Here is a 23,970-nt window from a genome sequence, read left to right on the forward strand (position 1 = left end):
CACAATCAACCGCCCCTTTCCCCACTCCCAAAGTCCATGAAAGTTGTCCCACCTGGGGTGTAACCCCAAGGTTCATAGTATGAAGGGAAGACTCCCAGGTGGCAGCCTCGAACAAACTCTTCGTAGTCCATGGGCAGCAGGGGGCTGGTGGAAGACAGAAACTCCGGGTGGAAGATCACCTACAGAAAATGGGGAAAGAAGAAAGGGGTGGTTGGATGAGCCACATGACTTTTGGTAAAACAGGAAGTGAGAATTGTAGGGATAAGGGTCATCTTTCATCATCAGGTATTCAGGCCTCCTTATGGATACATGTCTGACTGCTCAGATGAAATACAGGGGAATGAAACCCTGTACACGACGTGGACACGGACACGGACACACACACGGACACACACACACACACACTGTAGTGGATCGTGTTGTGCAGGTGCACATGCCTTGACGCGCTCCGTGCGGCTGTTGAACAGGCCAATACGGCGGATGTTGGTGAGGACTGGGTCAGTGGCGTCATCCAGCATGTTGTGAGTGCACACAGGTGGAAGGGATTGTCTCTAGAGGAGAAACAATGGGTTCGGAAGTATATCGTGTTCTCGGTGCAAGATGGAAACACAAGGATAAACAACAATGCGATGCCAGAGATCATAATAACAATAGCCTCATTGGATCCCTATTGTCATTGTCATCGTTAATCCCATACCAACCTGTTAACCGTATAAATGCCCCGTTAACCCTACACCCCCAGGTTAAACCTATTACTGCCAGATCAACACTGCAAGCGCCCTGCCAACCCGACACTAACATGGTTACGATGACCAGTTACAAAGGCAAGGCCTCATGATGGGAGTTTGCAATTGGACGGAGAAACAAAGCCACGCCAGACAGATCATAGGTGAGCTCACTACACCACAGCGATACCGTCAGCACCCCCTCCCTCCCCAAACTGAGATAAGTCCCAAATTCACCAATATCTGCGCTCATGGCACCAAACTTTCCAACACAATTCTCTGGTTGAATCACGTGCGTCACTTTAGAGAAGCATGCTGGGTAACAATGATGAACTGGTGTTGATCATGAATGTTAGGGTCATTTTGCATCAGCGAACGGGTAGAACAATGGACGAAACCAACAGGACGTTGATTTTAGGTATGCTAACCTCTGTTAGTTTCAACCATTATTTTTGGGTAAGCACCGCCACGTAAAGGCCAATCACACGAGTAAATGACAAGAGACATCAAGGCCAGGGGTACCTGTGTGGCAAAGATGGCACGTTTCATCAAGGTAAGGTCCTCCTTATCCATAATCTTCCCCAAGTCTGGCATTTCCCCACTGTTTAGGGACAAAAAGTCAGGAAATGAATGGTTGGGTTCCATTCTTCGGGGCCTTGGGGAGGTGCAGGACATTGTCCATCCAAAGTGCAAAGTCGCACCAAGAGGAGAGAATTGCGCCACATGAAAATGGAGACCACACCGCTTCCCGATGTGACGTTAAGCAATATGTTGTGAAACCGCAATCAATGGGAAACAAAATCCGGATTGCGAAAGAGAGGGCCAGGTATGGAAAAAACATTCACACAATGGAAAAGGGCCAAAGAAGTAGTCCCATTCGAGGAGGGTAAAGGATTCAACAAAATGGCCGCAGACGTACCAGGGGTGTGTTCAGTTACCAAGCAGCTTGCTAACGCTTCTGTGTTCAGTTACCAAGCAGCTTGCTAGCGTTTGTGTGTTCAGTTACCAAGCAGCTTGCTAACGTTTGTGTGTTCAGTTACCAAGCAGCTTGCTAACGTTTGTGTGTTCAGTTACCAAGCAGCTTGCTGGCGTTTGTGTGTTCAGTTACGAAGCAGCTTGCTAACGTTTGTGTGTTCAGTTACCAAGCAGCTTGCTAACGTTTGTGTGTTCAGTTACCAAGCAGCTTGCTAACGTTTGTGTGTTCAGTTCCCAAGCAGCTTGCTAACGTTTGTGTGTTCAGTTACCAAGCAGCTTGCTAACGTTTGTGTGTTCAGTTCCCAAGCAGCTTGCTAACGCTTGTGTGTTCAGTTACCAAGCAGCTTCCTAACGTTTCTGTGTTCAGTTACCAAGCAGCTTGCTAACGCTTGTGTGTTCAGTTACCAAGCAGCTTGCTAACGTTTGTGTGTTCAGTTACCAAGCAGCTTGCTGGCGTTTGTGTGTTCAGTTACCAAGCAGCTTGCTAACGTTTGTGTGTTCAGTTACCAAGCAGCTTGCTAACGTTTGTGTGTTCAGTTACCAAGCAGCTTGCTAACGTTTGTGTGTTCAGTTACCAAGCAGCTTGCTAGCGTTTGTGTGTTCAGTTACCAAGCAGCTTGCTAACGTTTGTGTGTTCAGTTACCAAGCAGCTTGCTAACGTTTGTGTGTTCAGTTCCCAAGCAGCTTGCTGGCGTTTGTGTGTTCAGTTACCAAGCAGCTTGCTAACGCTTCTGTGTTCAGTTACCAAGCAGCTTGCTAGCGTTTGTGTGTTCAGTTACCAAGCAGCTTGCTAACGTTTGTGTGTTCAGTTACCAAGCAGCTTGCTAACGTTTGTGTGTTCAGTTACCAAGCAGCTTGCTGGCGTTTGTGTGTTCAGTTACGAAGCAGCTTGCTAACGTTTGTGTGTTCAGTTACCAAGCAGCTTGCTAACGTTTGTGTGTTCAGTTCCTAAGCAACTTGCGAACGTTTGTGTGTTCAGTTACCAAGCAGCTTGCTAACGTTTGTGTGTTCAGTTACCAAGCAGCTTGCTGGCGTTTGTGTGTTCAGTTACGAAGCAGCTTGCTAACGTTTGTGTGTTCAGTTACCAAGCAGCTTGCTAACGTTTGTGTGTTCAGTTACCAAGCAGCTTGCTAACGTTTGTGTGTTCAGTTCCCAAGCAGCTTGCTAACGTTTGTGTGTTCAGTTACCAAGCAGCTTGCTAACGTTTGTGTGTTCAGTTCCCAAGCAGCTTGCTAACGCTTGTGTGTTCAGTTACCAAGCAGCTTCCTAACGTTTCTGTGTTCAGTTACCAAGCAGCTTGCTAACGCTTGTGTGTTCAGTTACCAAGCAGCTTCCTAACGTTTCTGTGTTCAGTTACCAAGCAGCTTGCTAACGTTTGTGTGTTCAGTTACCAAGCAGCTTCCTAACGTTTGTGTGTTCAGTTACCAAGCAGCTTGCTAGCGTTTGTGTGTTCAGTTACCAAGCAGCTTGCTAACGTTTGTGTGTTCAGTTACCAAGCAGCTTGCTAGCATTTGTGTTCAGTTACCAAGCAGCTTGCTAACGTTTGTGTGTTCAGTTACCAAGCAGCTTGCTATCGTTTGTGTGTTCAGTTACCAAGCAGCTTGCTAGCATTTGTGTGTTCAGTTACCAAGCAGCTTGCTAGCATTTGTGTGTTCAGTTACCAAACAGCTTGCTAACGTTTGTGTGTTCAGTTACCAAGCAGCTTGCTAACGTTTGTGTGTTCAGTTACCAAGCAGTTTGCTAGCGTTAGTGTGTTCAGTTACCAAGCAGATTGCTAACGTTTGTGTGTTCAGTTACCAAGCAGCTTGCTAACGTTGTGTTCATTTTTTATTATTATTATTATCTATATAATAATAGCGTAAGGACTCGACTTTGTTATCCCTTTTACGCCGCACCCAGTGACCCGATGCCCACGGCACTAATGGATTTACGATCTACGAACCGCGCTCTTTGTTTATCACGTACAGCCATACTCGAAAAATCTGAATTAGCCGACGTTTGGGCCCAAAAGCATCCGATTAACTGCCGATACGACGCCATCTTACGACGCCATCGTATTGGCGTCTGCTGGGCGAAGGCGAAGCAAGCCGTCCGCTGATTGGACAGTCGAAGGCGACAGCAAGCCGTCCACTGAGTGGACAATACTGAGCATGCATTTGTGCCGGTGTCGTCGATCGCGGTGTACGCTAACCTCATCAGGTGGGTTTACCATAATTTCTTCCAACCGTGCTCTTTGTTTATCACGTACAGCCATACTCGAAAAATCTGAGCAATAAATACGTTGTTCATATACGCACTCTTCATTCTCATCTTTCTTCCTAACTCTTACTCGGATAAGCAAATCCCCTATGCCATCCATAATGGTACACTCTATCCATACACCACATCCTCCCTTCCGTGGATGTTCCACGGGTTTCGGCTAGTTATTATTATTATTATTTTTTTTTTTGTATATAAGATCGAGGCTCATGAAAGAGCTATCATTAATCACACAAAAAGTCAAACCGACAAACAAAACACAAAAAACAAGGGGAGCGGCAGACAAGATGGGGAGAGAGGGGGAAGGACACAAACAACATTTGAGAGCAGGGACATCGGGAGAAATGTGGGAGGGGGAGGGCTTTGGGGGAGGTGGGAGAGGTATAAAACATATGAACACTGCAAGGACTCTGGGGTGAATTAGCGGGGGTAGAAAAGATCAAGGTTTTGGATGGGGGAAGATAAGAGATGGTGGTGAACAGCTGTTTTAAAGACCTGGAGTGAGAAGTGGGATTGAAGGGAGTGGGGGAGTTTGTTCCAGAGGCGGGAGAAAAGAGGAATGAAAGAGTGAAGGTGAGCAGAGAGCCTAGATTTTGGCAGTTTAAACATAAGAGGGTTGCAGGCAGATCTTGTGCGACCTGAAGGAATATTGGGGGGACAGAGCACAGAGAGAGCTGGGGGAGCAAGGCCAGAGAGGAGTCGGTAGAAGACGGAAAGACCACCAACCTGCCTGCGGTGAGTGAGTGAAAGACCCTCGGAGTTAGCTTCATCACAGGAGATTCCAATGATTCTGAAAGCTTTGGCCTCAACAGCGTGAAGCCGAGCTAGGTGTGAGGCAGGAGCACCAGCCCAGAGGGGGGAACAGTATTCCATTGAGCTGCGGATGAAAGCCTTGTATGTGGTGAGGAGCTCAGGTGTGCCAAGGAAGGACTTCGCACGACGGAGGATGCCCAGTCGGCGACTGGCTTTGGAGGCCAGCTTGGAAATGTGGTTTTCCCAGGAAAGATCATGGCAGATAGTGAGACCCAAAAGCTTGAGCGACAGAACTTCTTGGAGAGAATTGTTGAGAAAGTAGATGGGAGGGTTTTCCAGTCGGTCCTTTCGGAGAGACATTGTAAGAGTGTGAGATTTGTCAGGATTGAAAGACATGTTCCACTTGTTTGACCAGTCTGTGATTTTGTCCAGGTCTGCAGAGAGTGAGGAGGCTGCAGATTGCCGATCTGAGGGATGAGGAATGGAGCGGCAGATAGTGGAGTCATCAGCAAAGAGATAGAGAGGATTTTCCAGAGAGTCGGAGAGATCATTGATGAAGACCAGAAATAGCACTGGGCCCAGAACACTACCTTGGGGAACTCCAGCCAGAACAGGAAGGGGAGATGAGAGAAATCCATTCAGGGCCACACGTTGCCTCCGACCAGAGAGGAAGTCCGCAAGCCATGAGTGGAGATTTCCATGGATACCATAGGAGGAGAGTTTGGTGAGCAGAGCTGGGTGCCAGACCGTATCGAAGGCACGTGATATGTCAAGGGAGACAGCTCTGATTTCCTCTTTGGCATTGAGGACCTCCATCCATTGTTGAGACAGCAGAAGCAACATGTCCAGGACGCCACCAGGATTTGGAAGAGGGAGACAGATAAGAGAGTTCTGTCGTGAGAACGGAGAGATATTGTTTCCTGGCTCTCCTGAGGGTGGACACACACTTGTTTCGGGCTTTGTGAAAGGAAATGAGATTTCCTTCCGTTGAATTTGCTTTCCAGGAGACGAAAGCATTTTAGATTTTTATGACAATTTTACTTCAGATTAGCAACAATCTTTTTACGACAATCCATCAATTTGCATCAACTTCGACTCCAAAGAAAACAAACCAGAGCAATTGACCGAAGGAAGCGTACTTTAAGATTCATGACGTTCATAAAGTGATCAGGATCAGATAAAGTAGGGACCGTGAGAGATGTGCCGAAGGTTCGTGAAGCACCAGAGAGTGGTCGTGAAGGTGATGACGTAATACTTACACTAATAGGGATTCGTAAAGCTTCTTGCCAAACTTTTCCTTTATCACATGTGCCGTGTCCCTACAGAACACAAGGAAGGAACACAAAGCATAGGTGAGTGTGTAAGATGTTGGATCAAGTTCGCCGAGGGTAGGAAAATCAACAAAACGTCACATTTAACGTTTCTATCGTTATCCATGCAGAAGGCTCTACCTTTTGTCTTGTGAATAAAATACATTGGATGTGGAAGAGCCATGAACTTAATCGGAAACCGACCAGAGTTGGAAATCACGACGGCACCTGCCGCTGTTTGAAACGTTGAACATAAACATTTCTCAGTTGTTCCTCGATCATAAACTGACGTTTACAGACGGACAGACATAAACCAATTGCTTAACCCTGCTTCTCACTTTGCGTGCTTGGGGTAATAACCGAGCTCATCTAAAATGCTTGTTCAATTCCCTTTTTAAATAAAAGTATTCCCTTCATCCCTTGCATGAAATGGGGCAATTCCATTGGATAAAATACAATAAAACAAGCAATGGTAGAGCGTGTATCGCATTGCCTAATTTTCATTCGGACATATGAGCCGCTATTTGCCATGTGTAAGAAAAAGAAGAAGAATCACCTCGTAAAAGAATTGATGTGGAGGATTCTTATTGCATTAAAACAAGTGAATCCACTTGGATTCCGCCCAGGTTGGCACATGGAAATTATGATGTAGCATAATTATCATCTCGGGTCAAGATTTGAAATTATGCCATGGTTTTTGTAAAATTGCTACTAGTATTCACATTATGTACTTTTCTTTTGATTTAAACATCCATAAATACAAAACAAATAGTTTTGTAATCTTAAAAATTTATTAAATGTACAAAATTCCTATCCTATAACATATATATCCTATAACCTATCCTATATATATCCTATATCATATAACATATATCCTATATATCCTATAACATAACATATAACAAATATATCCTATATTATGTACTAGCGAGCGGCCGCGTACCAGCCAAAGGGGTAGCCCATGGTTAGCCTAAATATAGATTTGATGACGTCATGTTTACACATCTGAGCGACAGAAACTGTCTACACATCTGAGCGACAGAAACGTCTACACTGTTGGAGCTTCACTTTTGGAGAGACAGAAATTCTGGGTCATTTGGGTCCTCTGGGTCATTTGGGTCATTTGGGTCCTCTGGGTCATTTGGGTCCTCTGGGTCATTTGGGTCCTCTGGGTCATTTGGGTCCTCTGGGTCATTTGGGTCCTCTGGGTCATTTGGGTCCTCTGGGTCATTTGGGTCCTCTGGGTCATTTGGGTCATTTGGGTCATTTGGGTCCTCTGGGTCATTTGGGTCATTTGGGTCCTCTGGGTCATTTGGGTCCTCTGAGTCATTTGGGTCCTCTGGGTCATTTGGGTCATTTGGGTCCTCTGGGTCATTTGGGTCCTCTGGGTCATTTGGGTCCTCTGGGTCATTTGGGTCCTCTGGGTCATTTGGGTCCTCTGGGTCATTTGGGTCATTTGGGTCATTTGGGTCATCTGGGTCATTTGGGTCCTCTGGGTCATTTGGGTCCTCTGGGTCATTTGGGTCCTCTGGGTCATTTGGGTCCTATATTCCTATCCTATAACATATATATCCTATAACCTATCCTATATATATCCTATATCATATAACATATATCCTATATATCCTATAACATAACATATAACAAATATATCCTATATTATGTACTAGCGAGCGGCCGCGTACCAGCCAAAGGGGTAGCCCATGGTTAGCCTAAATATAGATTTGATGACGTCATGTTTACACATCTGAGCGACAGAAACTGTCTACACATCTGAGCGACAGAAACGTCTACACTGTTGGAGCTTCACTTTTGGAGAGACAGAAATTCTGGGTCATTTGGGTCCTCTGGGTCATTTGGGTCCTCTGGGTCATTTGGGTCCTCTGGGTCATTTGGGTCCTCTGGGTCATTTGGGTCCTCTGGGTCATTTGGGTCCTCTGGGTCATTTGGGTCCTCTGGGTCATTTGGGTCCTCTGGGTCATTTGGGTCCTCTGGGTCATTTGGGTCATTTGGGTCCTCTGGGTCATTTGGGTCCTCTGGGTCATTTGGGTCCTCTGGGTCATTTGGGTCCTCTGGGTCATTTGGGTCCTCTGGGTCATTTGGGTCCTCTGGGTCATTTGGGTCCTCTGGGTCATTTGGTTCCTCTGGGTCATTTGGGTCCTCTGGGTCATTTGGGTCCTCTGGGTCATTTGGGTCCTCTGGGTCATTTGGGTCCTCTGGGTCATTTGGGTCCTCTGGGTCATTTGGGTCCTCTGGGTCATTTGGGTCCTCTGGGTCATTTGGGTCCTCTGGGTCATTTGGGTCCTCTGGGTCATTTGGGTCCTCTGGGTCATTTGGGTCCTCTGGGTCATTTGGGTCCTCTGGGTCATTTGGGTCCTCTGGGTCCTCTGGGTCATTTGGGTCCTCTGGGTCATTTGGGTCCTCTGGGTCATTTGGGTCCTCTGGGTCATTTGGGTCCTCTGGGTCATTTGGGTCCTCTGGGTCATTTGGGTCCTCTGGGTCCTATATTCCTATCCTATAACATATATATCCTATAACCTATCCTATATATATCCTATATCATATAACATATATCCTATATATCCTATAACATAACATATAACAAATATATCCTATATTATGTACTAGCGAGCGGCCGCGTACCAGCCAAAGGGGTAGCCCATGGTTAGCCTAAATATAGATTTGATGACGTCATGTTTACACATCTGAGCGACAGAAACTGTCTACACATCTGAGCGACAGAAACGTCTACACTGTTGGAGCTTCACTTTTGGAGAGACAGAAATTCCCAGGCAAACGCTATAACGCACCAGGTTTACAACCTGTGCGTTAATAAAGGGGCGACGTTAAGGAAGGAATGTATGTGGAGGATTATGTATGGGTAGAGATTAGAGATTGTAGAAACTTCAAGATACTTTTACTGTCGGATGTTTTTATAGAGTTTGTGGCACAAGAGAAGAGGGGGAAAGAGGAGCACGTGAACAATTCAGACGGGCATGCCGAAAGGGAAGAGTATCCATTATGGAGGATTTTAACTTGCCAGGAAGAGATTTCCTTTTTTGGTATACTAGGTCGAGGCTCATGTAAGAGCTAAATATTTTATCAGAGGATATTTGGTCCAGGAACAGGGAAAGGACAGAATAGATGAGGATTTCTCAGGTCTAGTCGAGGATTGCTTTTAACCAAATTTGTATATGGGCCCACGAGGAGGAGTGCAGGGTTAGACCTCCTTTTAAGTAACGATCCCAATATGGTGGAGGAGGTGGATGTAGGGGAGCATTTAGGATAAAGTGACCATAACGTCGTGTGTGTAAGGATTCTGTTGAGAGTTAGAGTTCGGGATAGTAGAGTAAGGTTGTTAGATTTCAGGAGGGTAAACCTTGCGGGTACGAGGAGGGATCTGGATGCTGGAGATTGGGAAAGGTTAACAAGACGACAATCATCATCAGAGAAATGGGAAATCTTCATGGAGTGAATGTGTGGAGTGGTACATTCGAATGAGGTATAAACATAGAGGCAGGAAAAGGTCAGGGTGGTTGAGTGGTGAGATAAGGAATGTTATTATGGAGAATCAGGAAAAGGTCAGGGTGGTTGAGTCATGAGATAAGGAATGTTATTATGGAGAATCAGGAATAGGTCAGGGTGGTTGAGTGGTGAGATAAGGAATGTTATTATGAAGAATCAGGAATAGGTCAGGGTGGTTGAGTGGTGAGATAAGGAATGTTATTATGAAGAATCAGGAATAGGTCAGGGTGGTTGAGTGGTGAGATAAGGAATATTATTATGGAGAATCAGGAATAGGTCAGGGTGGTTGAGTGGTGAGATAAGGAATGTTATTATGGAGAATCAGGAATAGGTCAGGGTGGTTGAGTGGTGAGATAAGGAATGTTATTATGAAGAATCAGGAATAGGTCAGGGTTGTTGAGTGGTGAGATAAGGAATGTTATTATGGAGAATCAGGAATAGGTCAGGGTGGTTGAGTCGTGAGATAAGGAATGTTATCAAGGAGAATCAGGAATAGGTCAGGGTGGTTGCGTGGTGAGACAATGAATGTTATTATGGAAAATCAGGAATAGGTCAGGGTGGTTGCGTGGTGAGACAAGGAATGTTATAATGGAGAATCAGGAATAGGTCAGGGTGGTTGCGTGGTGAGACAAGGAATGTTATTATGGAGAATCAGGAATAGGTCAGGGTGGTTGAGTAGTGAGATAAGGAATGTTATTATGGAGAATCAGGAAACGGTCAGGGTGGTTGAGCGGTGAGATAAGGAATGTTATTATGGAGAATCAGGAAAAGGTCAGGGTGGTTGAGTCGTGAGATAAGGAATGTTATTATGGAGAATCAGGAAAAGGTCAGGGTGGTTGAGTGGTGAGATAAGGAATGTTATTATGGAGAATCAGGAAAAGGTCAGGGTGGTTGAGTCGTGAGATAAGGATTGTTATTATGGAGAATCAGGAAAAGGTCAGGGTGGTTGAGTGGTGAGATAAGGAATGTTATTATGGAGAATCAGGAAAAGGTCAGGGTGGTTGAGTCGTGAGATAAGGAATGTTATTATGCAGAATCAAGAAAAGGTCAGGGTGGTTGAGTGGTGAGATAAGGAATGTTATTATGGAGAATCAGGAATAGGTCAGGGTGGTTGAGTGGTGAGATAAGGAATGTTATTATGGAGAATCAGGAATAGGTCAGGGTGGTTGAGTGGTGAGATAAGGAATGTTATTATGGAGAATCAGGAATAGGTCAGGGTGGTTGAGTGGTGAGATAAGGAATGTTGTCATGGAGAATCAGGAATAGGTCAGGGTGGTTGAGTCGTGAGATAAGGAATGTTATTATGGAGAATCAGGAATAGGTCAGGGTGGTTGAGTGGTGAGATAAGGAATGTTATTATGGAGAATCAGGAATAGGTCAGGGTGGTTGAGTGGTGAGATAAGGAATGTTGTCATGGAGAATCAGGAATAGGTCAGGGTGGTTGAGTGGTGAGACAAGGAATGTTATTATGGAGAATCAGGAATAGGTCAGGGTGGTTGAGTGGTGAGATAAGGAATGTTATTATAGAGAATCAGGAATAGGTCAGGGTGGTTGAGTGGTGAGATAAGGAATGTTGTCATGGAGAATCAGGAATAGGTCAGGGTGGTTGAGTGGTGAGACAAGGAATGTTATTATGGAGAATCAGGAATAGGTCAGGGTGGTTGAGTGGTGAGATAAGGAATGTTATCATGGAGAATCAGGAATAGGTCAGGGTGGTTGAGTGGTGAGACAAGGAATGTTATTATGGAGAATCAGGAATAGGTCAGGGTGGTTGAGTGGTGAGACAAGGAATGTTATCATGGAGAATCAGGAATAGGTCAGTGTGGTTGAGTGGTGAGACAAGGAATGTTATCATGGAGAATCATGAATAGGTCAGGGTGGTTGAGTGGTGAGACAAGGAATGTTATCATGGAGAATCAGGAATAGGTCAGGGTGGTTGAGTGGTGAGACAAGGAATGTTATTATGGAGAATCAGGAATAGGTCAGGGTGGTTGAGTGGTGAGACAAGGAATGTTATCATGGAGAATCAGGAATAGGTCAGTGTGGTTGAGTGGTGAGACAAGGAATGTTATCATGGAGAATCAGGAATAGGTCAGGGTGGTTGAGTGGTGAGACAAGGAATGTTATCATGGAGAATCAGGAATAGGTCAGGGTGGTTGAGTGGTGAGACAAGGAATGTTATCATGGAGAATCAGGAATAGGTCAGGGTGGTTGAGTGGTGAGATAAGGAATGTTGTCATGGAGAATCAGGAATAGGTCAGGGTGGTTGAGTGGTGAGACAAGGAATGTTATTATGGAGAATCAGGAATAGGTCAGGGTGGTTGAGTGGTGAGATAAGGAATGTTATTATAGAGAATCAGGAATAGGTCAGGGTGGTTGAGTGGTGAGATAAGGAATGTTGTCATGGAGAATCAGGAATAGGTCAGGGTGGTTGAGTGGTGAGACAAGGAATGTTATTATGGAGAATCAGGAATAGGTCAGGGTGGTTGAGTGGTGAGATAAGGAATGTTATCATGGAGAATCAGGAATAGGTCAGGGTGGTTGAGTGGTGAGATAAGGAATGTTATTATGGAGAATCAGGAATAGGTCAGGGTGGTTGAGTGGTGAGACAAGGAATGTTATTATGGAGAATCAGGAATAGGTCAGGGTGGTTGAGTGGTGAGACAAGGAATGTTATCATGGAGAATCAGGAATAGGTCAGTGTGGTTGAGTGGTGAGACAAGGAATGTTATCATGGAGAATCAGGAATAGGTCAGGGTGGTTGAGTGGTGAGACAAGGAATGTTATCATGGAGAATCAGGAATAGGTCAGGGTGGTTGAGTGGTGAGACAAGGAATGTTATCATGGAGAATCAGGAATAGGTCAGGGTGGTTGAGTGGTGAGACAAGGAATGTTATCATGGAGAATCAGGAATAGGTCAGGGTGGTTGAGTGGTGAGATAAGGAATGTTATTATGGAGAATCAGGAATAGGTCAGGGTGGTTGAGTGGTGAGACAAGGAATGTTATTATGGAGAATCAGGAATAGGTCAGGGTGGTTGAGTGGTGAGATAAGGAATGTTATTATGGAGAATCAGGAATAGGTCAGGGTGGTTGAGTGGTGAGACAAGGAATGTTATTATGGAGAATCAGGAATAGGTCAGGGTGGTTGAGTGGTGAGACAAGGAATGTTATCATGGAGAATCAGGAATAGGTCAGGGTGGTTGAGTGGTGAGACAAGGAATGTTATGTTTAAGAGATGTTTAAGATAATGAAGGTAACGACAAAATAAGTGCAGAAGAGTTCTTCAGCACAATAAACAGTGACAAGATCAGGGGCCATAGCCTGAGATTAAATAAGAGGAGAGTTAGCACACTCGGTAGTGTTATGGTTAGAGCAATTGCTCTGAGTGCAGGAGGTCGGCGGTTCGTACCCTGGCTGAGTCGTATCAAAATACTTCAAAATGGTGCGTGCTGCTTCTTCGCCTGATGTTCAGCATTTAAAAAGGATAGAGCATGGACAAACAACCACAAGTCGGTTTTGATAGGCCAAACGGCCTCATTCTGCAGCCAAGTTCTTGTAAGGGAACTCATATGATAAGACAAGGTCTTTCACTCGGAGTAGTTAATGCATGGAATGGTCTCCCTGGAAAGGTAGTGGCAGCATATACAATAGTTGGTGGTAGTGGCAGCAGATTGGTTTAAATACGAGCTAGATAGGTATCTAGAATAATTGGATATTGAGGGGTGTAGAGTACTTGGCAGGACTGGTAGGTATCTGTTAGAGGCCTTGTCAATGGATCATGTGTGGTCAGCGTTGTACATTCTTCATCCTAAAACCGCCTTTGCCCACTTCTCCGCCACCCCTCCTCCCCCACCCCCTCCATTCTCCACGTCCAAAAAGGAGATGAAATAATAATAATTGTAAAACTGTAAAACAATTGTAAAATTTTTAACCCCCTGGTGATATCTCCACGCCTGGCATGCTTTTATCACCCCCTGATAAATAAAATTAAGTCCCGAGCCTGATTTGAATGATTTACTCTGGTGTTGGTGTAGCACAGGCATGGTGGGCCAAATGGCCCCCTGCTACATCAAATTTCCTGATTAAATGAACCCATGTCTGTTATTCATTGGTGAACATGAAAGATCCCACGGTGTTCTTCGTGAAGAGTCGGCCTATTCCTATTACTTGTCTCACCACTCAACAACCCTGACCTATTCCTATTACCGACACCATGCCAAAATGACTAACTCCTCTCCTGACCAAATTACTAACTCCTCTCCTGATCAAATTACTAACTCCTCTCCTGACCAAAATGACTAACTCCTCTCCTGACCAAAATGACTAACTCCTCTCCTGATCAAAATTACTAACTCCTCTCCTGATCAAAATTACTAACTCCTCTCCTGATCAAAATTACTAACTCCTCTCCTGACCAAATTACTAACTCCTCTCCTGATCAAAATTACTAACTCCTCTCCTGACCAAATTACTAACTCCTCTCCTGATCAAAATTACTAACTCCTCTCCTGACCAAATTACTAACTCCTCTCCTGACTAAATCACTAACTCCTCTCCTGACCAAATTACTAACTCCTCTCCTGACTAAATTACTAACTCCTCTCCTGACCAAATTATTACCTCCTCTCCTGACCAAATCACTAACTCCTCTCCTGACCAAATTACTAACTCCTTTCCTGACCAAATTACTAACTCCTCTCCTGACCAAATTACTAACTCCTCTCCTGATCAAAATTACTAACTCCTCTCCTGACCAAATTACTAACTCCTCTCCTGATCAAAATTACTAACTCCTCTCCGGACCAAATTACTAACTACTCTCCTGATCAAAATTACTAACTCCTCTCCTGATCAAAATTACTAACTCCTCTCCTGATCAAAATTACTAACTCCTCTCCAGACCAAATTACTAACTCCTCTCCTGACCAAATTATTAACTCCTCTCCAGATCAAAATTACTAACTCCTCTCCTGATCAAAATTACTAACTCCTCTCCTGATCAAAAATACGAACTCCTCTCCTAATCAAAAATACTAACTCCTCTCCTGATCAAAATTACAAACTCCTCTCCTGACCAAATTACTAACTCCTCTCCTGATAAAAATTACTAACTCCTCTCCTGACCAAATTACCAACTCCTCTCCTGATCAAAATTAATAACTCCTCTCCTGACCAAATTACTAACTCCTCTCCTGATCAAAATTACAAACTCCTCTCCTGACCAAATTACTAACTCCTCTCCTGATAAAAATTACTAACTCCTCTCCTGACCAAATTACCAACTCCTCTCCTGATCAAAATTAATAACTCCTCTCCTGACCAAATTACTAACTCATCTCCTGATCAAAATTACTAACTCCTCTCCTGACCAAATTACTAACTCCTCTCCTGACCAAATTACTAACTCATCTCCTGACCAAATTACTAACTCCTCTCCTGACCAAATTACTAACTCCTCTCCTGACCAAATTACTAACTCCTCTCCTGACCAAATTACTAACTCCTCTCCTGATCAAAATTACTAACTCCTCTCCTGACCAAATTACTAACTCCTCTCCTGACCAAATTACTAACTCCTCTCCTGACCAAATTACTAACTCCTCTCCTGATCAAAATTACTAACTCCTCTCCTGATCAAAATTACTAACTCCTCTCCAGACCAAATTACTAACTCCTCTCCTGACCAAATTATTAACTCCTCTCCAGATCAAAATTACTAACTCCTCTCCTGATCAAAATTACTAACTCCTCTCCTAATCAAAAATACTAACTCCTCTCCTGATCAAAATTACAAACTCCTCTCCTGACCAAATTACTAACTCCTCTCCTGATAAAAATTACTAACTCCTCTCCTGGTAAAAATTACTAACTCCTCTCCTGACCAAATTACCAACTCCTCTCCTGATCAAAATTAATAACTCCTCTCCTGACCAAATTACTAACTCATCTCCTGATAAAAATTACTAACTCCTCTCCTGACCAAATTACTAACTCCTCTCCTGACCAAATTACTAACTCATCTCCTGACCAAATTACTAACTCCTCTCCTGACCAAATTACTAACTCCTCTCCTGATCAAAATTCCTAACTCCTCTCCTGACCAAATTACTAACTCCTCTCCTGATCAAAAATACTAACTCCTCTCCTGATCAAAATTACTAACTCCTCTCCTGACCAAATTACTAACTCCTCTCCAGATCAAAATTACTAACTCCTCTCCTGATCAAAATTACTAATTCCTCTCCTGATCAAAATTACTAACTCCTCTCCTGACCAAATTACTAACTCCTCTCCTGACCAAATTACTAACTCCTCTCCTGATCAAAATTACTAACTCCTCTCCAGACCAAATTATTAACTCCTCTCCTGATCAAAATTACTAACTCCTCTCCTGATCAAAATTACTAACTCCTCTCCTGATCAAAATTACTAACTCCTCTCCTGACCAAAATTACTAACTCCTCTCCTGATCAAAATTACTAACTCCTCTCCTGATCAAAATTACTAACTCCTCTCCTGACCAAATTACTAACTCCTCTCCTGATCAAAATTACTAACTCCTCTCCTGACCAAATTACTAACTCCTCTCCTGATCAAAATTACTAACTCCTCCCCTGATCAAAATTACTAACTCCTCTCCTGACCAAATCACTAACTCCTCTCCGGATCAAAATTACTAACTCCTCTCCTGACCAAATTACTAACTCCTCTCCTGACCAAATTACTAACTCCTCTCCTGACCAAATTACTAACTCCTCTCCTGACCAAATTACTAACTCCTCTCCTGACCAAATTACTAACTCCTCTCCTGACCAAATTACTAACTCCTCTCCTGATCAAAATTACTAACTCCTCTCCTGACCAAATTACTAACTCCTCTCCTGATCAAAATTACTAACTCCTCTCCTGATCAAAATTACCAACTCCTCTCCTGACCAAATTACTAACTCCTCTCCTGACCAAATTACTAACTCCTCTCCTGACTAAATTACTAACTCCTCTCCTGACCAAATTACTAACTCCTCTCCTGACTAAATTACTAACTCCTCTCCTGACCAAATTATTAACTCCTGTCCTAACTTCCTGTGTTGGAGAGGCAAACCGGTTAGGATTGTAACCCTAGTCAAGAAACTGCATCGGCAGAACCGACGCTCCGTATAGAACATGGTTCATGATCTGAACAGGCAGAGATCGACGTCACGTGACGTACAACCCGTGCCACGCGAGTGCCAGTCACACACAAGCTGTTTGCTCTGTAATATCAATGACAGGATAAGAGAATGATAAGAACAAATCGGGAATCATTTCATCACCATTTCTCACCATAGCTGTTTGCGGACCGCCTGACCCTTGAGCGTTTCCACGTTGAAGTTGTTGGTTCGTGCCGGCATGATGAAGAACACCACGACGGTGGTCTCACTGCGGTTCAACTGAACAGCATCCACGTGACTATTATAAAAGCACACAACGTGAGTGCACAAAGCCCGCTGGATGTGTATCCATAAGGAAACGTACCCGGAGAAGATAGTTGAGCCTTGCCAGAGACTCGAGGAAGATATCCGCACCCTTGTTCGAGAACTCGTAACGTCCGGCGATGAAGAAGTACAGCGTCTTGTCCAATGAAAAGTCAATGTGCCTGAGAAAATAGTAGTGACGTCACTACAGATCTAGTCTTTAGAAATACAATCATGTTTGGTGTCCAGATCTCATGTATCAGAGACAAAATGTTAAAATTTAACTAAAAGGGATGTTTTCCAGAAAACACAAAAAGCAATGTCCAGGGGACACTCCAGCAAGGGTCGAGGGGTGCGAGACAAACGGAATGGGGGGGGAGGACAAATGTGGGGGCACAAGACGAATGTGGGGGCACAAGACAAATGTGGGGGCACAAGACAAATGTGGGGGCACAAGACAAATGTGGGGGGTACATGACAAATGTGGGGGCACAAGACAAATGTGGGGGCACAAGACAAATGTGGGGGCACAAGACAAATGTGGGGTGTACAGGACAAATGTGGGGGCACAAGACAAATGTGGGGGCACAAGACAAATGTGGGGGCACAAGACAAATGTGAGGTGTACAGGACAAATGTGGGGGCACAAGACAAATGTGGGGGCACAAGACAAATGTGGGGGGTACAGGACAAATGTGAGGGCACAAGACAAATGTGGGGGCACAGGACAAATGTGGGGGCACAGGACAAATGTGGGGGCACAGGACAAATGTGGGGGCACAAGACAAATGTGGGGGCACAAGACAAATGTGGGGTGTACAGGACAAATGTGGGGGCACAGGACAAATGTGGGGGGTACAGGACAAATGTGGGGGCACAAGACAAATGTGGGGGCACAAGACAAATGTGGGGGCACAAGACAAATGTGGGGTGTACAGGACAAATGGGAGGGCACAGGACAAATGTGGGGGCACAAGACAAATGTGGGGGCACAAGACAAATGTGAGGGTACAGGACAAATGTGGGGGCACAAGGCAAATGTGGGGGCACAAGACAAATGTGGGGGCACAAGACAAATGTGGGGGCACAAGACAAATGTGGGGTGTACAGGACAAATGTGGGGGCACAAGACAAATGTGGGGGCACAAGACAAATGTGGGGGCACAAGACAAATGTGGGGGCACAAGACAAATGTGGGGGCACAAGACAAATGTGGGGGGTACAGGACAAATGTGGGGGCACAAGACAAATGTGGGGGCACAGGACAAATGTGGGGGCACAGGACAAATGTGGGGGGTACAGGACAAATGTGGGGGTACAAGACAAATGTGGGGGCACAAGACAAATGTGGGGGCACAAGACAAATGTGGGGGGTACAGGACAAATGTGGGGGCACAAGACAAATGTGGGGGCACAAGACAAATGTGGGGGCACAGGACAAATGTGGGGGGTACAGGACAAATGTGGGGGCACAAGACAAATGTGGGGGCACAAGACAAATGTGGGGGCACAAGACAAATGTGGGGGGTACAGGACAAATGTGGGGGCACAAGACAAATGTGGGGGCACAAGACAAATGTGGGGGCACAGGACAAATGTGGGGGGTACAGGACAAATGTGGGGGCACAAGACAAATGTGGGGGCAGAAGACAAATGTGGAGGCACAAGACAAATTTGGGGGCACAAGACAAATGTGGGGGCACAAGACAAATGGGTTGGGGAAGGAGGGTAGAGATAACTTGGCAATTAGAAGCAAAAAGGTTTTTGATTGGGTATCGGGCGTAGCCAATGAGAATCGCATATTATCAAAGACATACCTGCGTTCTCAGAGCTAGGTAAACGGAGGGGTCGTTGTACCCAACGTACCCGTAAAAATGGCCACGGATGAATTCCTGAATGCGTGCCTTGCTCTGCGCATGCATGTTTTGAAACTCGTGCATCGCGGAGAACTTTTTGAGGTTGAGGCCATTGGGAGTGATGATGTCTGAGGGTTGCAATCACAGTCAGATGGTCAGAGACAAATGGTTACCTCGCAGGCCACAAAATGCTCGCGGCGAGCACCCACCGGGCGTCCTCTTGAGAAGATGCTTGGCCTCGACACCCGTGATCTGCGACACCGTGGTGAACACGTGAGCGCAATTTGTGGCGGCGCGCTCCATACAGTAACGGTGATATATCTGACGGTCACCTGCTTCCTTGTCCACATTGAACTGAGACAAAGTGTGGGGAGACATGAATGAGTGGCACAAGTGAGCGGTAATGGAGTTGTCTAATCAATTCGTCATCCTTACACTCCCTCGTCCGAATCCATCCACAACCTTTTGAGATATCACTCTCACAGACAAACAGACAGGAGCAAAAACATAACTTCAATCCACCTTCAGTGGCAGAGGTAATAATCCCTCACGGGTAAGAAACAGTGCCTCTCCGAGGCAGTTTGGAATCAGTTCAACATGGCCATGTGGCCGGGTGTGCTAGGTACGGTCTTACATGTTGCAGCCCATTGTAGAAGTCCACGGCTCCGGCGCAGAGGTATCGTCCCAAGAGCGTGGCGTGCGTCGTGAATATCGTGGCCACGGGCAGGTGGCGCACGCGGCACATGATCAGGCCGATGCCGGCCAGCCACTCGTGAAAGTGCGCCACGACGTACGACACCTCGTCGCACTGCGCCGCAAACTGGAAGGCACACACATGGCGGCCAACGTGAGCTCGAGCTCAAGATGACAGACAAAGCGTCGCATATCGAAACGATTCGCAGTTCCCAAAAAATTGGTGAGCAGTGAGTTCGGGAAGCACCACCTTCGCACATCGCTCACTTCCCTGGCAGCAGGGTAAATCCGACCGAGATCCAACAACATCGCCGCAGGCCTCTGTCTAAGTCGCAAAGTATAAATAGCGTACGGTCGCAATGAAGTAAACTCAAACACCGAGTGTTAACAGCAAAAAACCCCCAAACAACGCACAGGGCCGGATAACGGGTTTCGTCATGGTCACACATCCTCTTCCTCTCAAATGTTCACTTGATGCATATCGTAGTGGAATTGCAGACAAGAACAGCGCGTGCAAAAACCTTTTATGTCTACAGGTGAGATGCTCGCCCATTCCCTATCCATTCCATAGAAATGCTCTTTTATTGGTGTGTGTAATGGTGTGTGTAATGGCATCAAACCCTTCGAGGGTGAGGAACAATTATGCGTGATGTGTGCAGGTAAGTGCGTCGAGGCTGCACGCTTCCGGGCTTGAGCCAGTGTCGATACACACGTCTGTATTCTGTCCTCGTATCAACTTTAACATCAGAAACTTGGGGGAAAGACGACACAAAGTTTGATTTGTCCGCCATCATTTGGTCAATTTGTGTTTGTAGATTTCAAACCCAACGATTTCCAGAAGTCTGGTACGTATGTGGGAGCTTGGTACTTTAATCAAACCTATCACAGCAAGAGGAAAGAAGGGAAAAAAGAAGGACACTAGAACACTCAGTAGAGAGCACACCTGCGCCTGGTTGGCCATATCACTCGATGGTGAAGAATCACTTTAAAAAATTCTACTGGCCGGATCCGAATCCGGATCTTCACCAAAATCTAATCATTTCCTCCTTGTCACATACGCTACCTCTCTGCCAAATTTCGTCCGAATCGGTCCACAACTTTTTGAGATATTTTGTTCCCAAACGGACGGACAGACAGACAAACCGACAGACAGGGGTGAACACACAACTTCCATCCACCTTTGGTGGCGGAGGTAAAAAAAGAAGACTAAAAGGAAGAGGAGGAAAACGAAGAAGAAGCAAACGGTAGAGCCTTTGTCATGCATTTCCGACCCACCCTCTCACCTCCCCAAGGAACCAGGTGGTAAGGAAGCCAAACAAGACGGCATCGTTGGCCTCACGATCGAACCACGGAACGCCGACTCCGGAACTCTCCCAAAGCTCAGCTTTCCACAAGTCCAAGCTCCAAGCGGCCGACTGTAGATCGAAAAGGACGACGCAGGGTCCTCCTTCAATGAGCCAGCGACCAAAATACACCTGCCAAACACGTCGGGAACCTTCAGTCACCGCTGTACCTTTTTGCACGTTACGCCACACGGCTAGACACATCTCGTTTGTTATTCTCCATCCTTGTGTTTGCGCATCTGTACCCTCTGGTCCTCAAGTCATGCTCCATCGGAGCAATGACAAATGTTGGGATTCGAAGCAATAAACATTAACAGGGTTGGCTCGAGGAGCCGTTCAAAATGCTTCAACCAATGGCAACAAAAACCAGGATTTATTAGGGTACGAGCTGGGAAGGACTCGCAGGGTGCCAAAAAACCACATCGGGAATAAAATATTTGAAAAACCAAACCAAAAAGGCCAATAAAACCAACGCCTAGTATCCAAAGGCAAAAGGCACTACGTAAATACAAGTATTTTTAGTATTAAAAGGGCGAATGGCCTTCTCCAGTTTCAGTGCCACGAGATGTTCTGGGTCCGTAAAACATGCACGACACCTGCCAATGACATCACGCTGCTCAGTTGCTGCAGAAACCAGAAACCGTTCTTCACGTCCGACATCGAGCACAACGGGTCATTCTATTGGCCGTTGCACTACGACTGGGGTATCACTACTCATATCGTTGCATCCTTCTATCTCACCAGAGGCAGCCACTGGTGTTTGCAGGTAAGGGTTTGAGGCCCACTTCCCTTTACGAGTTCACTCAATGGGCCAGCAGGTTATCCTTTAGGTACGCAGACTCGCCACCGAGCTGTCTAGCCGGGGTTTGATTCTCGACCACCTATAAACTGTCATCCCAGTGTTTTACAGACTGGGTGATTCATCAATGTGTGCGTCATCCCTCAGATGGACATTAAACTGGGCATCCTGTATGCCCGCATTATTTGATGGATGTTGAAGATCTCATGATGTCCTTTGTGACCGTGAAGAGTAGGCGAGCCAACGCCGGCACCATGAACAAATTCCAAATTCCTCCCCTAACGTCACGTTTCCTCTGTCCCAAGAGAACAAAGTACAAAATGATCAACCCCCCCCCCCCCCTCCAAAGGCCAAAGGGGGGTTACTATGACCCTCACCTGGGTGTGAGGAGTAACAGTCGTACCCACAACAACCCCAATGAGTCTTGGTGTCAAGAAATGCCCAAGAAGACCAGACCAATCCTGTTCCGTGTACAAAAACCTCACTGAGAGCGGACATCGTCACGACGCGTATGTAACGTCATAAAGAGGTTAAGATCAATGATTGACCGAAACAGGTGAGTGAGACGTAGGAATCCTATCTCCTCACCTGTGTTTGTTTTAAACATGTGTGACAATGAAATAAAAAAGTTTGGAGGAATATGATTGGCTAATCACTGTCCTGAACATATGATGACTTGATCTGCCTCACCTACTGACGAACACGGAAGTGAGATTTGTGGTAACCAGATGTTCCTCTGCCACATTTGCAGAGTACCTTGTGTGCAGAATAAGTGATGTTTGTGAAAATTAAAGTAAAGCTATTGTTGCTCAGTTTGGGACCCTTTGGTTAAATTTCCAAGACGGCGAGACAGCAGTCTCCCTTGCTGACAACCACCGACATTTTTCACCGGCCCACCAGACCATATACTCAGGACCTTCACTGGTCCGTAGGTGTTATTACTGGCATTCGGTCTGAGGTGGAAAACTGAGGAGCCAAGGTGGAAAACCGGTAATAATAGCAACTCTCAATCTAGAGTCGGGTTGCTCAACACCATCGAGATCTTAAAGCTCACCTTCACTCCGCGACTATTCATCGAGTCGACGGTGCGTTTCAGGGCTGGCTTGGTAGGTTCGATCAGTTCCACCTGCGTACGGACGTTGTGCTCAAAGTACGGTCCGATAAGTATGTAGTCCTCACCCCATTCATCACAGGTCACTTTCGCCTTTGTCTGGATCACCGTGTAGATCCCCCCAACTGCAACACAAACGTGTCAAAATGCACTTTATCCTGCAGCTTCTCCACTTTAATATGGATAACGTGACTGTGGAGAACACAACAAGTGATCGGGAATTAAAATAAACAAGCATTCTGAGTATTGCGCTGCAATACATGTCCCCTACCGGTAGTCTGTCGTCCAGAAAACTGTTGGGGAAATTACCAAAGTTCAAAGTGCCATAACTTTGTCAAAAATGATCGAAACGTCGTGAAGTTCGAACTTGATCTGTAACTTATCATGAGGAAACCATGTGCCAAGTTTGAAATCATTAGCATTAAGAGTTTAGAAAAAAAAGTCCGGAAAGTTGTTCTTTGCGTGACGGACTGACGGACTGACAGACGGAGGGACGGAGTGCAAACCTATAGTCCCCTCCGGTGTACACTGGTAGGGGACTACAACAACAAACACAACATGCATTTTAAAGCCATTTTCCCTGCTAGAGCGGGGGTTAGCCTTGTGGTCCCGATGACAATCTTCTCCATCTTGCCCTATTTTCTGCATCTCTCCTTGTTAACCCCCTTGCCCGCATTTCTTCTTCCACCATCTTTAGCCAAGTCTTTCTCGGTCTTCCCCGTCCTTTACTTCCTCTACTTCCTCCACTTCCTACTTTATTAGTCCTTAGGGGACTAATAAAAAAATTTAAAAAACAATCAAGAATTGAAATGGGAGATGGCATGGTGGTGACATATAACCTTGAAGCAGCCAGAGCAGGGAGGGGAACGATTGGACAGACAAGGAAGGCGATTCCACAGATGGGAAAATAGAGCGATGAAGGAATGCCTCCAGAAAAGAGAAAGAATGAAGCGAAAGACCACAAACCGGTCTACGGTGATAAAAGGAGTAGGCCCTGAGGTAGAAACCGTTGATAGGCGATGCTGATGAGTTTCAGAGCCTTGGTCTCCATGGTTTCCCCGAGTGTGAAGTGGGACGCAGGAGCGCCGGCCCACACAGGAAAATAAAACACCATTGTGTGTCGAACAGTTGCTTTCAAGAACTTGAAGTATTGAAGATCCAAGGAA

General features: G+C 45.6%; 1 protein-coding gene across 3 annotated transcripts in view; it reads right to left on the minus strand.

Annotated features, from left to right (window-relative positions):
- Nucleotides 1-23,970, minus strand: part of LOC137427974 (glycogen [starch] synthase, muscle) — a 48,297-nt gene that overhangs the window by 1,815 nt on the left and 22,512 nt on the right. For all 3 annotated transcript variants that reach the window (XM_068117847.2, XM_068117848.2, XM_068117849.2), the window contains 11 exons: nucleotides 22,748-22,929; nucleotides 20,835-21,026; nucleotides 19,493-19,678; nucleotides 19,068-19,212; nucleotides 18,869-18,986; nucleotides 17,064-17,184; nucleotides 16,872-16,978; nucleotides 5,972-6,031; nucleotides 1,248-1,326; nucleotides 438-551; nucleotides 53-179 (listed from right to left, as the gene is read on the minus strand). In XM_068117847.2, the coding sequence (XP_067973948.1) occupies nucleotides 53-179; nucleotides 438-551; nucleotides 1,248-1,326; nucleotides 5,972-6,031; nucleotides 16,872-16,978; nucleotides 17,064-17,184; nucleotides 18,869-18,986; nucleotides 19,068-19,212; nucleotides 19,493-19,678; nucleotides 20,835-21,026; nucleotides 22,748-22,929 (1,431 nt within the window). The remainder of the gene's footprint in view (nucleotides 1-52; nucleotides 180-437; nucleotides 552-1,247; nucleotides 1,327-5,971; nucleotides 6,032-16,871; nucleotides 16,979-17,063; nucleotides 17,185-18,868; nucleotides 18,987-19,067; nucleotides 19,213-19,492; nucleotides 19,679-20,834; nucleotides 21,027-22,747; nucleotides 22,930-23,970) is intronic.

The sequence above is a fragment of the Myxine glutinosa genome, chromosome 5 (genome assembly GCF_964187855.1).
Source record: "Myxine glutinosa chromosome 5, kmMyxGlut1.1, whole genome shotgun sequence".
NCBI lineage: Eukaryota > Metazoa > Chordata > Myxini > Myxiniformes > Myxinidae > Myxine > Myxine glutinosa.